Source organism: Pristis pectinata, chromosome 11, assembly GCF_009764475.1.
Source record: "Pristis pectinata isolate sPriPec2 chromosome 11, sPriPec2.1.pri, whole genome shotgun sequence".
In the NCBI taxonomy this organism is placed as follows: domain Eukaryota; kingdom Metazoa; phylum Chordata; class Chondrichthyes; order Rhinopristiformes; family Pristidae; genus Pristis; species Pristis pectinata.
Window position 1 is genome coordinate 6,015,741 of NC_067415.1, and position 16,836 is coordinate 6,032,576.

The 16,836-nt window shown below is 45.1% G+C and overlaps 1 protein-coding gene across 2 annotated transcripts in view; it reads left to right on the forward strand.

Moving 5' to 3' along the window:
- The window catches only part of capn5a (calpain 5a), a 97,475-nt gene extending 85,048 nt beyond the window's left edge, over window positions 1-12,427 (forward strand). For both annotated transcript variants that reach the window (XM_052026074.1, XM_052026073.1), the window contains exon 12: window positions 3,245-12,427. In XM_052026074.1, coding sequence (XP_051882034.1) covers window positions 3,245-3,427 — 183 coding nt within the window. In that variant the 3' untranslated portion in view covers window positions 3,428-12,427. The remainder of the gene's footprint in view (window positions 1-3,244) is intronic.
- The last annotated feature ends 4,409 nt before the right edge of the window (window positions 12,428-16,836 follow it).

Here is a 16,836-nt window from a genome sequence, read left to right on the forward strand (position 1 = left end):
AGAACATACCATAGCAGGAGGAGGCTATTTGGCCCTCCTTCCTATCCCTGTTCTCCAGTTGAGTTGCCCACTTAGTCCCACTCTCTGCCATCGACCTTGTGATTGCCTGAAACCAAATCTGGTTAGAGGTCATACCAGGTAACAACCCAGCGCTGATACCATCACAGACAATCGGAGCTAAGCTTGAGCCTGGCCCATTTTGTTTCCATTTCCAACCCACCCTGGAGGGGTTTGCAAAAGGGGGAGAACTGGACTTGTAATCCTGAATGTCAGAAATAGAGGAAACATGGAATAATATCAACCAATGGGAATAAAGGGGCTGAGGAGAGCCTTCCCTACTCAGAGGCTGGTGAATCTCTGGAATTCTCAAGCCCAGAAAGCTCGGTTGGTGAGTCTATTCAAAATGGAGGTGGATAGGTTTCTGGATGTTGAAGGGTTCAAGGGATCTGGAATAGTTCTGGAAAATGGGACTGAGATCAGACTGGATGACTGGTGGAGCAGGTTTGAGAGGCCGGATGGCCAATTCCCGCTCCTATTTCTTATATAACTCATCCTGACCTGGTTAAAATACTGAGCCAGGCTACCCAATATCTGTTCCTTCCTGACGCAGTTAATTGGTAATTGGTTTATTATTGTCAGATGTACCAAGATACCGTGTAAAGCTTTTTGCATGCCATCCAGACAGATCATTCCATATGTAAGTATATCGAGGTAGTACACAAGGAAAATAGAAACAGAATGCAGAATATAGTGTTATAATTACAGAGAAAGTGCAGTGCAGGTAGACGAATAAAGTGCAAGGACCACGACGACTGAGAGATCAAGAGTTCATCTTTAGCTTACAAGAGGTTTGTTTAAATCTAATAACAGAGGACTAGAAGCTGTCCTTGAGCCTAGTGGTATGTGCTTTCAGGCTTTTGTATCTTCCGCCCAATGAGGGGGGAGAAGGGAGAACGACCGGGGTGGGGGGGGGGGGGGGGGTCTTTGATTATCTTGTCTGCTTTCCCGAGGCAGCGGGAAGTGTAGACAAAAGTCAATGGAGGGGAGGCTGGTTTGCGTGATGGCTTGGGCTGCGTTCACAACTCTCTGCAATTTCTGTGGTCCCGTTGGACTTGGGTCAGGGAGCTGAGCTCAGCTCTGGATATCACTTGAGTATCAGAACACTTCGCCCTCCCCATACCCAACACCATATCTCAGCATTCTTCACGCACTTGACATCATTGATAGATAACCATTTCTGTAATCTCTGGATTCAATCATTTGCTGGGTCCAATCCTCGTGTTCCTGAGCAGTTGGAGGAATGTTATGGGAACATAGAACATAGAACAGTACAGCACAATATAGGCCCTTTGGCCCACCATGTTGTGCTGACCCTTAAACCACACCTAAGACTATCTAACCCCTTCCTCCCACATATCCCTCTATTTTAAATTCCTCCATATGCTTATCTAGTAATCTCTTGAATTTGACCAACGTACCTGCCTCCACTACTGCCCTAGGCAGTGCATTCCATGCCTCAACCACTCTCGGGGTAAAAAACCTTCCTGATATCTCCCTTGAATTTCCGACCCATTACTTTAAAGCCATGCCCTCTTGTATTGAGCATTGGTGCCCTGGGAAAGAGGCACTGGCTGTCCACTCTATCTATTCCTCTCAATATTTTGTACACCTCTATCATGTCTCCTCTCATCCTCCTTCTCTCCAAAGAGTAAAGCCCTACCTCCCTTAGTCTCTCCTCATAATCCATACTCTCTAAACCAGGCAGCATCCTGGTAAATCTCCTCTGCACCCTTTCCAACACTTCCACATTCTTCCTATAATGAGGAAGATGTTTCCACCCCTCCATTGTTTCATCGCCTGATTTCAGTGGGCAGCACAATTGTCTCTCAAAGTTCAAACTGAGTTTATTGTCATCTGCACAAGTACATGTGTGCACAGGTGCAATGAAAAACTTACTTGCAGCAGCATCACAGGCACATAGCAACATATAAGCAGCACTCACAAGAAAAACATAAATTATACACAATTCTTACAAGAAAGAACACAATTAAAATCCATTTGAGTGCAAAGCGGTCATAGTGTTGCTAAACTATGGTGACTAGGATTGTGCCGGTTGGTTCAAGAACTGAATGGTTGTAGGGAAGTAACTGTTCTTGAACCTGGTGGTGTGGGACTTCAGGCTTCTGTACCTCCTGCCCAATGGTAGCTGCAAGAAGATGGCACGGCCCGGATGGTGAGGGTCTTTATATGGATGTTGCCTTCTTGAGGCAGCGCCTCCTGTAGATGCTACCGACAGTGGGGAGGGATGTGCCCGTGATGTACTGGGCTGAGTCCACTACTGAATTGTACTTGTGTTTCGAAAATCCTTTGTAGGATTATAATCTCTGTTAAAATTTACTCCTCAGAATAAACGTGCTCCATTTAAAGTAAAATAACTGTTTAATCTGCATTGTTAGCTGGAAGTATCTTCTTCTTGGTTGGGAGAAGGGACCCACCTCTCGAAATGGTGATTATTGACAACTAAACCCATTTAGAAAAGAGACTAAAGTAATTCAGTCAATTAGTCTTTGAAATACAAGTAGATACAGTATAATCTTCCTAAAGTGAGGGTACTTGTAGACACTTATAACTGATAAAGGTCTTGATTTAAGATTAGGAATTTAGAACAGGTGCACTCAACATCATCACATAAGCAAAGAGGTTCCAATTCATAAATCAGAATCAGAATCAGATTTGTTATCACTGACTCAACTGAATTTGTTATTTTATGGCAGCAGTACAGCGCAAAGATATAAAATTACTATAAGTAAATAACTAGTACAAAAAAAAAGGAATAACAAGATAGTGTTCATGGGTTCATGGACCATTCAGAAATCTGATGGCGGAGGGGAAGAAGCTGTTCCTGAAACGTTGAGTGTGGGTCTTCAGGCTCCTGTACCTCCTCCCTGATGGTGGTAACGAGAAGAGGGCATGTCCCGGATGGTGAGGGTCATCAGTGATGGATGCCACCTTCTTGAGGCACTACCTCTTGAAGATGTCCTCGATGGCGGGGAGGGTTGTGCCCGTGATGGAGCTGGCTGAGTCTACAACCCTCTGCAGCCTCTTGAAGGCTCCATACCAGGCTGTGATGCAACTAGTCAGAATGCTCTGTATAGAAATTGAAATAATTTTAATAATTTAAATTTAAATAATGCAATGTTTACTGTCATAACTTGAACTCTCCACACATATTTATTTTGCCCAGATCTGGAATAACAATGTCTTCAATGACCAGTTCCTGGGTCAGGTGACATTCCTGGCTGACCCCAGTGACCTCCAGCCACACCACACCTTGCACCTGAGAGACAAGGGCAACCGTCAGGACAACGACCTTCCCGGCACCATCAACCTTAACATCAGCAGCAGCAACGAGCTGGCCAGTATCTAAACTCCCCGACACTCTTCTGCCAGACAAGACGCGCGAGACGGTCGACCGGATCTGCGGCTAGGAAGATTTCGGAAGGGGAGGGAGGGGTGGGGTGAGGAATTGTTGATGCCTACAGGTCTTTACCCCCTCTATCGACCTCCTCTTCGCTAATCACCCAACCTCTTTTGGAATGGCCTTTGATATGGGAACTCCCGACGACCTACTTGGGTGGCTGTAATTCCGGAAATTTCTTGGAGACTTCCTCCTTCCATAATGCTGCTCCTCCTTGACTCTAAGCTGCTCATACCTCAACAGATTCCTCTGCCCTGCCCTGGTACTGCATCTACAGCCCCTCCCCGAGAGAGCAAGGAGGATGTTGGGTGAGATGATGGTCAGAGAAAGGAAAGTACAAGGGAATTCTGTCAGTTCCTCTTCATTCCCCTGGAACTCTTCCGAAGGAGACTTCAGGATTAAATGGGATGTCCTCTTAATTCCCTCCCTCTCCCATGTGTCTGTGTCCCAGCCCCTCTCTCTTCCCTACCAGTCCCACCTTCCCTCTCTTCCTCTGTGACTTCCCTCTCTCTTTCCCTCTCTCTCTTCCGTCCTGCCTCCCTTCCCTCTTCCCTGCCCCTTTCTCCTCCTCATCATCCTCTTTCCACTGCCCTCCCGCTCCCCCTCCTCTCTCTCACCCCCCAATCTCTCCGTCCTTTCCTCTTCCCTATCTTCCCCTCTGCTGCCTCCTTGCTCTCTCCCCTTCCCCCCCTCCTCTCTCCTCCCCTCTCTCTCCTGCTCCCTCCTCCCCACCGCCTCCCCCTCGTCCTCCTCTCCCACACCTGCCCCTTCCCCCCCCTCTCACCAACCCCCTCCCCTCCCCAATCCTCCATCTCCACAGACTGTTGACCAACCAGCCCATCATCAGTACCAGGCTGTTGGGTGAGATAAACATTAATATTTTCACTGGTTTTCCCAACCAATCATAATCACAAGATGTTTCTCCCTCTCTCTTCCCTCCAGTACCACCCCCTCCACCCTCCACTCTGAAGCTGACTGGCTTGTGATTTTATCTCTCCCGAAGGATCACACTCTCTCCACTCACTATCACACTTGTAGTTAAGCATCTCAGTGTGGCCCCTTGACCATCACTGATTCCATGCTGGGGACCAGAAACTCAACCGGACCAGACGCATAAATACCGTCCCTCCAAGAGTAGGATATTGTGCATCCTGACATCCCAAGCCCTTGGCACCATCCACAAGGCATAAGACGGGAGTGGTGGAATTCTCACTTGTCTCGATGAGTTCAACTCTGACAACTCTTGAGGAGCTCGACACCATCCGGGACAAAGCAGTCCATTTGTCTCACACCTGTCCATCACCCTCAATGTTCAGTCCCTCCATGGCTGGCACTCAGTGGCTGTAGTGTGTACCATCCTCAGTCACTTGCCCAGGTTACTGCAACAACACCTTCCGAAACCAGCAAGGAGGACAAGCGGAACACCACCACCTGCAGGTTCCCCTCCCAGTCACACGCCACCCTGACTTGGAAACATCTCGCCGCTCCTTCATCATCACCGAGTCTAAATCCTGGAACTCCCTCCCCGACAGCATGGTGGGAGCGCCTTCACCAGAAAGACTGCAGTGGTTCAAGATGGCGGCTCTCAAGGACAACACTCAACGTTGCTGGAGGAACTCAGCGGGTCAGGCAGCATCTATGGAGGGAAACGGACAGTCGACGTTTCAGGTCGAGATCCTCCATCAGAACTGAAAAGAAAGAGGGAGGATAACCAGTATAAAGAGGTGGAGGGAAGGGGTGGGGCCAGGTCCCTTTCTTGATTTCTCTGTCTCCATCTCAGGAGACAGATTATCCACTGACATCTACAACAAATCCACTCACTCCTGCGGGTACCTCAATGACACATCCTCCCACCCTGTCACTTGCAAGGACACCGTTCCCTTTTCTCAGTTCCTCTGTCTCCACCACATCTGTTCTCTTGATGAGGCCTTCCACTCCAGGACATCCGAGATGTCCTCCTTTTTCAGAACTCTTGCTCCACCCCTTCCCCCCCCCCCCACCTTTTCATACCGGCTGACTCCCCTCTTTTTTTCCAGTCCAGATGAAGGGTCTCAACCTGAAACATCGATTGTCCATTTCCCTCCATAGATGCTGCCTGACCTACAGAGTTCCTCCAGAGCCTGTGTGTGTTGCTCCAGTTTCCAGCATCTGCAGTCTCTTGTGTCTCCATTTGGGTTCTCAAGAGCAGTTGGGGAATGGGCAATAAATGCTGGTCTTTCTGGTGACAACTGCGTCCCATAAGAGATTAAAACTGAATCACACACTCTGCTGTTCCAACTTGTTGCTCCTCTACCCCTACACATTCCCTTCTCCAGAGTTTGACTCCCAGGTTTTGGAGTGACCACCCTATGGGTCCTGATTTACTTCCTCTCTCACTCCTACTCTGCCTGTACCTTGTAATGCAGTCCATACCTCTTCCCCTGTCCACTCATGCCTGCCTCTGACACTGGGGTAGGATATCTTGTTGGGACCACAGGAGGGAAGCCATTTTGTGACACACCAGCCTTATACTGAGGGTGTGCACTGTGAAAAGGGTTCACTCAACTTGAAGGATATCATTTTGAACTGAAAGAAATATCCTGAGGATTTTTTACCACTGATTTTTTAAATGTTTTTTTAAATATGTTTTTATAAATGGAAGACCTTTTTTACTGCTGTATACAGGGCAGAAACTACCCTTATTGATGGATTTATGGTGTTCACGACAACCTTTGGTTGAGATGATGGTATGGCTTTAGTGCATTGAATCTGTGCCTGGAGGATTGTTCAAGGATAATAGGTCAAAATGGAGCATCTTCCGAACCTGTGCACAATCACCAATTGCTGTCTTCATTCCTGCCTTCCCACTGCCAGTGCCCCACACAAAGTGAAAGACGTTGCCAAGCCATAATCAGGAAAAAGTCATCCCTGGGATTAGTTGGAGCCTCCATTTCCCTGTGATTGGTGGGATCTCCACCCACCACTCTGGGATTGGTGGGATTTCCACCTATCTGGGATTGATGGGAACCCCCACCCACCTTGCTGGGATTGGTGGGATCTCCACCCCCCCCCCACCCTTGGATTAGTGGGATCTCCACACACCATTGGTGGGATCTCCATCTACCTCACTGGGATTGGTGGGATTTCCACCTTCCTTGCTGGAATTGGTGGGATCTCCACCTGGGATTGGTGGGAATCTTCACCCACCTTGCTGGGATTGGTGGTTCCCCTAACCCCCCCCCCCCCACCCTGGGATTGGTGGGATTTCCACACATCATTGCTGGGTTTGGTGGGATCTCCACCTACTTCACTGAGATTGGTGGGATTTCCACCTCTCTGGGATTGGTGGCATCTCTATCCCACTGGTTGGGATTGGTGGGGCCCTCCACTACCCACCATGTGATTGGTGGGAATACCACCCATCTCTCTGGGATTGGTGGGATCTCCACCCATCTCACTGGGATTGGTGGGATCTCCACCACCTGGCTGGGATTGGTGGAGAGTGGGGAACATGGCTGGGGTGATTTGCGTATTTTGCCCATAATATTAAGGTGGTGATGATGGGTTGTGAGAGGAAGGCATCAACTTCCTTCACAGATAATAGAAACTATTCTGCCTCGTTATGTCTTTGGGCTTCAGTTGCCTGTTGTGGCTTTACAGATCATGGAGACTTAACAAATTGTGCAACAAATGCCTTTGAGTTCTTGGGCTTGTGGGTGCTGGACCATTAACCCAGAACCCAAGATGTTTACATGATGTACCTTCTGTGCTAAAGACAATGGTGAATTATTATAGATGGGTTTATACCTTGGTCTGTAAATTAGGCCCTGCGGCGTGGTTGGTGATCTTTCTTCAGTGCTGAGCAGTTAATGGTTAATCTCACCTGTCTTCAACCCCAGTTTCAAGCATTACCTGGTCAAGGTGTGCCAGGATTTAAATACAGTAAAAATTCCTCTGATCTGAATCCAACAGGGAGACTTGATCTCCATTTTGGGGCAACTATTGCAATGCAAGAGCCCCTTCTGGATACTCTGCAGCTCCTTTAGGGTGTTTCTAAATTCCAGTCCTTCAATGCTAAGAGATATGGAATTCATGCAGGCAAGAGGGATTAGTATAGATAGGTGTGATGGTCAGCATAGACGCCGTGGGCCGAAGGGCCTGTTTCTCTGCTGTACAACTCTATGGTAACCTTACTTAACAAAAATAATCTATTGATCTCCATCTCAAAAGTACCAGAGGATTCCAGAAGCAGTGGTGATTTCGGAAAACCCCACAGTTCTGCTATAAGTTTAATTTCTTAATGTTTTCCTTTTCACATAATCCAGTTCCAAGTTTGCTTTCTCATTCTTTAATAATCAAACATACAGCACAGGAATCGGACTTGCTATCTCTACCCTGTTATCAATTTGTGGAATGGTCTTAACTCAAGAGGAGGCCCATCAAGACCATACTGATATTCCCACTTCCCTGCTCTTTTCCCCAAATCCCTGGGGAAAAAAAAAAACCTGCCTTTAAAGTTTTTATTCAACTTCCTACAGGCAGTCTGCCCTTTGGTGAATCTCAGGTTATATCAAGGGCTGTTGAAACAAGAAATTTCTTCATTCCACCTCCAATTAAACATAGAAATATAGAAAACCTACGGTGCAATACAGGCCCTTCGGCCCACAAAGTTGTGCCGAACATATCCCTACCTTAGAAATTACTAGGCTTACCCATAGCCCTCTATTTTTCTAAGCTCCATGTACCTATCCAAAAGTCTCTTAAAAGACCCTGTCGTATCCGCCTCCACCACTGTTGCCGGCAGCCCCTTCTACACATAGTTGCTTAGCATTCAATCTGCATTCACTCTTTAACAAGCCTCCTGTTAACATTCTGTGTGGTTTTAAGTATCTGTTTAACCCTTTAGTCAAATGTGTGCCTGGACTGAAATTTCTCCCCATCCAGAGGAGGATTGTCTAAACCTTCATAAGGATGTGATTCAGTTAAAGGGAAGCAGAAAGAAATTCACAAGGGTGTTGCCGGGACAGGAGGGCTTGAGTTCTCAGGAGGGACTGGGAAGGCTGGGGCTGATTTCCCTGGAGTGATGGAGGCTGAGGGGTGACCTTACGAGAGGCAGAGACAAGGTGGATGGTCACGGTCTTTTCCCCAGGGTAGGGGAGTCTAGAGCTGGAGGGCATAGGTTAAGTTGAAGGGGGAAAGATTTAACAGAGTTTTTCACACTGGGTATATGAAACGAGCTGCGGGAGGAAGTGGTAGAGGTGGCTACAACTACGATATTTAACAGACATTTGGACAGGTACATGGATGGGAAAGGTTTAGAAGGATAACGGCCAAATGTAGGTTAAGTGAGACTAGCTCAGGTAGACACCTTGGTTAGCATTGACAAATTGGGCTGAAGGGCCTGTTTCTGTGCTGTATAACTCTATGACGATATTTCTGGGCTGCACCTTGGCCAAGAGGTGCTGGGATTGCGTGGTCCCTCTTGTGTCCCCAGTGAACTCCCAATCAGATCACACTAGTGTTTCTACTCCAAACGAGCCCCCTCCCCACCCAACCCTGCCCTTTCTCACCCCATCAGCATCTCCTTTCTTTCTCCCTCATGTGCTTGGAATACAGAACAACTCTAAAGGGGCTGAATGGTCTGGGAGCAGAGGATAGAAATATCGTCTCCACCCTGTAGAGGGAATACTAATTGGAGGCCAATTCTCAGTATGGCAGGTTGTTTTATTCTGCCTGTGACATAGGAATGCTTGACATTGGGTCCAAAGCGGTGTTCCGTTGCCTAGTAACGTCAATAAGAATACAATTCACACTAACAACATATTAAAAAACCTCCCCAGTGTTAACTAGCTGCTTGGAGCATCCTGTGTAAAAATGTGCATATTATGTAAAATTGTTATATGTTTGCTTGTGTACCACCAGCAGATCATTTATTCAGCCAAGGCTACATTTAGTGGGATGTATCACTCAAGTTTTTCCTGTGGGGGTCTGACTGTGATGTAGGATCCGTTCATAATGTCATAGCAACTGTACTGAGATTACTAATGGGCCAAATCGGGCAAATTATTTGAAGTCTTGTGCTGTTTTTCATGCTGCTGAGAGACCACTAGTTTAAGGACCGCTTTTGATGTAGGTGGTTCTTGCTATTTCTGCTCTGCCTGCTGGGATGGTGTATCTACTTATTTAACAATGGCCTTCTTGCCTTTTAATTTTGTATCGGAACACTCCAGAACCATGAGAACCCTTCTCCCATAGATCCAGCTGGTCAACTCCACTAGTCATAGACCATAAGATATAGGAGCAGAATTAGGCCACTCTGCCATTTGATCATGGCTGATATTTTCTCAACCCCATTCCCCCATAACCCTTAACCTCCCCCTTACCAATCAAGAACCTGTTAATCTCTGCCTTAAATCTTATAGGTTGAGCGAGTTAGGGCTTTTCTCTTTGGAGAGAAGGAGGATGAGAGGAGACTTGATAGAGGTGTACAAGATGATAAGAGGCATAGATTGAGTGGACAGTCAGAGACTTTTTCCCAGGGTGAAAATGGCTAACACGAGGGGGCATAATTTTAAGGTGATTGGAGGAAGATATAAGGGGGAGGTCATGGGGTAAGTTTTTTACACAGAGAGTGGTGGGTGCGTGGAACGCACTGCTGGCAGAGGTTGTGGGGGCAGATACATTGGGGACATTTAAGAGATTCTTGGATAGACACATGAATGATGGAGAAATGGGGGGCTATGTGGGAGGGAAGGGTTAGATAGATCTTAGAGCAGGATAAAATGTTGGCACAACATTGTGGGCTGTACTGTACTGTGCTATTATGTTCTAAATACACCCAATGACTTGGCCTCCACAGCCATCTGTGGCAACGAATTCCACAGATTCACCACCCTCTGGCTGAAGAAATTCCTCCTCCTCTCAGTTCTAAAGGGACGTCCCTTTATTCTGAGGCTGTGCCCTCAGATCCAAGGCTCTCCTACTAATGGAAACATCCTCTCCTCATCCACTCTTTCCAAGCCTTTCAGTATCCGAGAGGTTTCAAATCAGAGGACATCTTTTGGAAAGGGTGTTCTGGGTAGGCCAGTCCTGGTTGGACGTATTCCCAAATGCATTGTCAGTCAACTTCCTGCCTCCAGCTGTCGTGCTATTAGTTGGCCAGAATGTCTATCTTTCTATTGCCCAACCTATTAGATAGTGAATAGACTCTTCCTGATGCTACTTAATGATGCTTGACTGTTAATCGACAGCCACTGGCATTTTTTTAAACCAATAAGCAAAAATATTGAGGATTTATTTTAAAAGAAGCAATACTTTTTCTTTTTGGCCCAAAATTTTAACATCTGGACTGCTGTTTTTGGGCCCCTTTTGAATCTTTTCTTCCTGTTTGGGCCAAGCAGAGGCAGAAACTTCCCACCAGAGGGGGAGCTGTGTCGGGCGGCCCCATTGGAGATGCTCACACGAGTGGGCAACTGTTGAGAACGTTGATGGTGGTTGTGACCACTTGGGGATGGGGCAAGGCCAAGGAAGAGAATCTAAAGCATTCTGGACCGGAAAGTCCCCTGAGAACAGTTACTTTGTCGATCTGGAAAAGTTTGTACCAGCAACGAAAGAAAGAAGATTCATAATTGTTGCCAAGAATAAATATCCCATTTTTGACATCTATAAGATGAAAACAAGATAATAAAATTACATTTTTTACAAGAAATATCCATATTTCACAATCCAACAACATTTGCTACTGTTGCTAACCCTCAGACCGTGGACTGTAGTTCAACACTATTACTGTGCTCAGTTTTGGATGACATCTGAACTAGAGGCAGCTGATTAAATCCTGATATTCTGCCAAAGTAAGGCTAGAAAGATCCATGCAGTTGCTTCCAGCTTGTGGTCCAGTTAAATCAGTGGAGCAGAAGGAAATTCCTGACCCAAATGGTTTGGGAACAATAAGGATGAGGATTGCTGGCACCTGGTGGTGAACTGTTGACACTGCAACTTGCTGTTTAATTCCTCCCCAGTGCTGTATGAATCAAGTTTCATGCTCATCCATTGACTCTTTGCAACATTGCTCAGTCCATTGCAGCAGAGCCAGAATTGGTGGGAATGAGGCAAGCGAGCACCTCCTTTCTGCATGTACAATGAGGAGAGTGCTTACTTTTCCCCCAGCCATGGCAGACCCAGTATCCTGGTTTCAAATGGAGCCAATCCCAATTTTGGATGAGATGTCAAACCAAGGTTCCGTCTACTCGCAACGTCAAAGTAGTATCATGGGTTCTTTTAAGATGGGCAGGGAAATCTATTTTGTGGTGTCCAGGACAATATTTATCAAAGGACATTATCAAAAGTGGTTGCGGTGAGGTTTCTGCTTGTGGGCACATGCCATTGGCTATTGGACTCACTGTTACAAGAGTGACTACACCAAAAATGCTTCCTGGGAAGGGATGTGAAAGGCGCTTTAGAAATGCGAGACTTTTTTCCAATCTGGCTGCCCTGCAGTCATTGGCAGGATTTCCCCTTCCTCATCCCAGCATCCCTAGAGGAAGAGCAAGGTCTCTATCAGAACCAAAGCACCTCACAGAAATCTTGGAGTTCCATGGAGTGTCGAGGTTTGGTCTTGACTGGAATACAGGAATGACACATCTGAGGGAGGATACAGTGGGAGGATTACCTGGTGGTTACCTGCCTAGGAAAAGATTTTTTGGGGAAGAGGGGTGTTCCAGTAGGTAGACAATGAGACACTGTTGCAATGCTGACCCTGGTTCCTCACGGTGAGACTCCACCAGTTACTGCCTCAGCTTTGAGCTCTCTGACCTTGCACAGAGGCAAAATTCCTGCACTGATCAATTCTGCATGGAACCCCATTGTGTCTTGACTTTCTACAGAGCTGTGGCTTATTAAAGTGCTTTAATAAAATGTATTTTATATGAAGGTTACTCTCAAAAAGAAATAAACTATGAATACAGTTTGGAATTGGGCTCATCATTTGGCATCAAACCTCACTATCACCACTTCTCCGAAAATGATCCTGCTTATCATTGCCTTAGTTCCTGTGTGAACGTTGTCTGCCAACTCTTATGGGAGGTGTCCTTCACTCCACTCTCCACCTCATCAGGCACGGTAGTGTAGCGGTTAGCATAACGCTATTACAGTGCCAGCGACCCAGGTTCAATTCCGGTGTCTGCTTTGGTTCCCTCCGGGTGCTCCAGTTTCCTCCCACATTCCAAAGACGTACGGGTTAGGAAGTTGTGGGCATGCTACATTGGCACCGGAATCGTGGTGACACTTGCGGGCTGCCCCCAGAAAACTCTATGCAAAAGATGCATTTCACTGTGTGTTTCGATGTACATGTGACTGATAAAGATATCTTATCACCTGGTATTGCTGAAGGAAAGTAGGCTCACACATAGATGAAGGAGAGGGAAGTAGATACAATAAGGGAGGCGGATATAGACAGACACGCAGACTAGAGGCAGAGAGAGATGAGTGAACACAGAGAGACAATGAGAGGCAGGCAGACAGAGAGAGAGAGAGAGAGAGAGAGAAAGAGACAGTTGGGCAGACCCACTGAGAAACAGAGAGAGAGAGAGAGAGAGACAGGGGTGTTCAGAGCACACAGTCCAGGAGACAGAACCAAAAAGAGAAACTCACACAAGAACAGGTCCTTCCCGGATTACAAATTGCCTGACTCATGGACACCCTGTACGTACAAATGAGCTCCCATAAATATTACCAAATTCAAACAAGAACCAGTCTTGGAAAAAAGAAGCCTGTTTAACACGTAACCTTCCTGCAGTAATCAGACACCATTATCTCTTGAGTACACAGGCTGCCAGTTTCGCCACAGGAAGCCACTTAAGAGAGTTGCTTTGGAAATTGACAAGCAATCGCTTCTATTGATACTTGTGCAATGATGCTCCATTAAACAATGTAACAGCCACTGATACTTCAAGCCCATCAAAACCATCCAGTGAGCATGGAGCATCCTCATTCTGTACCGTTGTAACTAGGTGGGGAAGACGATAAACTGTCTTGGTAATTGGACTTCATCAACACCACTCATTGCAATACTGTGGAGGTATGGCTACCATATCGAGTGATATTGTGTCAATGCCGACTTACGGACAACATCTGCAAAAGCGGAACCTGTTCACAACCCAAGGAAGGCGTGCAAACCCAGGCAACCACAGACACAGGGAGAGAGGGAGAAGGAGGCAGATGCACACAGCAGCATTCCCACTGCATTTCAACGAAGAGGAGGGATATTGTCTTGGCTCTCACTGCTCCCATTACCTTCCTCCAGATCCTTAATGGGTCAGCCGTCACATGTTGCTGCCTGACCCGCCGAGTTCCTCCAGCACTTTATGTTGCTCCAGATTCAAGCATCTGCAGATTTTTGGCCGTCACATGGATTTGTTTCCTGCCTTCTATCTGCTTCACAGCGCTCCTCGCCCCCTCTGTGTAACCTCCTCTAAGGCTCACAAAAACAAATTGCATCTGTGAAAATCAAGAAACACCGCAGATGTTGGAAATCTGAAATTCAAACAGAAAATGCTGGAAATACTCAGCAGGTCAGACAGCATCTGTGGAGAGAGAAACAGGGAGTGGAGACACAAGAGACTGCAGGTGCTGGAACCTGGAGCAACAAACAGTCTGCTGGAGGAACTCGGAGACACAATTCCCACTCCCACACTGACATGTCTGTCCACGGCCTCCTCTACCGCCACGTTGAGGCCAGGCGCAGGTTGGAGGAACAACACCCCATATTCTGCCTTGGGAGTCTCCAATCTGATGGCCTCAGCATCAATTTCTCTAATTTCTGGTAACCCCTCCCTTCTTTTTCTTCCCCCCCCCCCACCCCCCACACACCTTTGTCTTCCCTTATTCCTGTGGCTCCCTTCCACTGCCTTGATGACCTGCCCATCTCCTCTCCTCCCCTCCCCCATCCTTTATTCCATGGTCCACTGCCCTCTCCGACCGGATTCCTTCTTCTTCAGGCCTTTGCCTCTTCTATCGATCACCTCTCAGCTTCTTACATCTTCACCCCCTCCTCTACCCACTACCTTCCCCCCCTCACCTGGACTTGCCTCTCTCCTGCCTGTGTGTGCTCCTCCCCCTCCCCCCCCCCCACCTTCATATATAGTCATAAAGAATAAAAAATATATTCTAGGCCCCATGGTTTCTTGGTAAACAAATATATTACTAAAAAATTAAAAAGGAGGAAGAAAAAGATTTAATATATTAAAAAAAACCAAATCGGAAAGAAAAATTGTAACAAAATGAAACAAACTAAAAAAATTTCAAAAGAAAAACAAACTGGACTGATATTTTTCGATGAACAAAGAGCATTACTAGGTTGTCAACTCCACTCCTCTAAATTCAAAGATTATTGAAAAGGGATCTATATCATGTGAAAATATTGAATAAATGGACTCCAAACTTCCTCAAATTTAAGCGAAGAATCCACAGTGCCACTCCTAATTTTTTCTAAGTTTAAACATGATATAGTTTGAGAAAACCATTGAAAAGTGGTGGGAAGTATTGGATCCTTCCATTTAAACAAAATGGATCGCTTGGCCATTAATGTAACAAAGGCAATCATATGACAAGCTGCAGCAGATAAGTGGCCAGATTCCATCATTGGTAACCCAAAAATTGCAGTAATTGGGTGAGGTAGTAAATCGATATTCAATACAGTTGAAATAATGTTAAAAATGTCCTTCCAATATTTTTCTAAAAGGGGACAGGACCAAAACATGTGTGTCACAGAAGCCACCTCCAAATTACATCTGTCACATATAGGATTTATATGGTGATAAAAACAGGCTAACTTGTCCTTCGACATATGGGTCCTGTGAACCACGTTAAATTGTATCAAAGAGTGTCCAGCACACATTGAAGATGTATTAACTAATTGAAGAATTTTCTTCCATGTCTCTGTGGGTAAAAGTATCTGGAGTTCTGTTCCCATTCATTCTTAATTTTATCAAATGTCTCTGGACGTACTTTCATAATTAAATCATAAATTATTGCTATCAAGCCCTTCTGATAGGGATTAAAGCTTACAGTAAAATTTTTTCTGTAATTTCAATTTTATATGGAGTCGGAAAAGAAGGCATAGTAACTTTTAAAAAATTTCTAATCTGTAAGTTTCGAAAAAAGTGTGATTTAGGCAAATTGTATTTATTAGACAACTGTTCAAAAGATAAAAAACAGTTGTCAATGGATAGATCACTAAAAGATGTTATTCCCTTCATTTTCCATAAAGAAAAAGTTAAGTCGATTCTGGATGGTTGAAAGAAAAAATTAGATTGAATGGGTCTTGATAAGTTAAATTTATTCAATCCAAAGAATTTACGGAATTGAAACCATATTCATATTGTATGTTAACTGTGTTATTCATATACTTACTCACTTTAGTAAGTGCAAAAGGGAGTGAGGCTCCTAAAATAGAAACTAATGAAAATCCTTGCACTGATTCATACTCAAGGTATACCCATTTGGGATATTGAATTACATCTAAATGTTGTGCACAAAAAATTAAATATCTGATATTAGTTGCCCAGTAATATAATCTAAGGTTAGGCAAAGCCATGCCACCATCCATTTTTAATTTTTGTGAATATTTCTTACTTAACCTTGGGTTTTTATTCTGCCATATATATGAAAGAATTTTAGAATCAATAGTGTCAAAAAAAGATTTTGGGATGAAAGTTGGAATCGCCTGAAATAGATATAGAAATTTTGGTAAAATATTCATCTTAACTGCATTAATTCGGCCTGTCAATGATAGAGATAATGGGGACCATTTCGTAAATAATTGTTTAATGTGATCAATTAAAGGTAGCAAGTTAACTTTAAACAGGTCCTTATGCTTCTTGGTAATTTTAACACCCAAATACGTAAAATGGTCTGTTGCTAATCTAAATGGTACTTGCCTATAAATTGGGGTTTGCATATTTAATGGAAAGAGTTCACTCTTATTAAGATTTAATCTCTAACCAGAAAAAACACTAAACTGAGCAAGCAGTGCTAATACTGCAGGGATGGATTCCTCTGGGTTAGAAATATAAAGTAACAAGTCATCTGCATATAGAGATACCTTATGAATCGCCTGTCCATGAGTGATAATAAATATATTAAAAGAATCCTGAAGGGCAATTGCCAAGGGTTCCAAAGCAATATCAAATAATAAAGGACTTTGAGGGCAACCCTGTCTAGTACCTCGAAAAAGCCTGAACAGGGGGGATCTCTGATTATTAGTAAGTATTGAAGCCCTAGGTGTATGATAAATCAATTTGATTGTAGATATAAAATTGGGACTAAAATTAAATTTCTCAAGTGTATTAAATAAATATTCCCATTCGGCTCTATCAAATGCC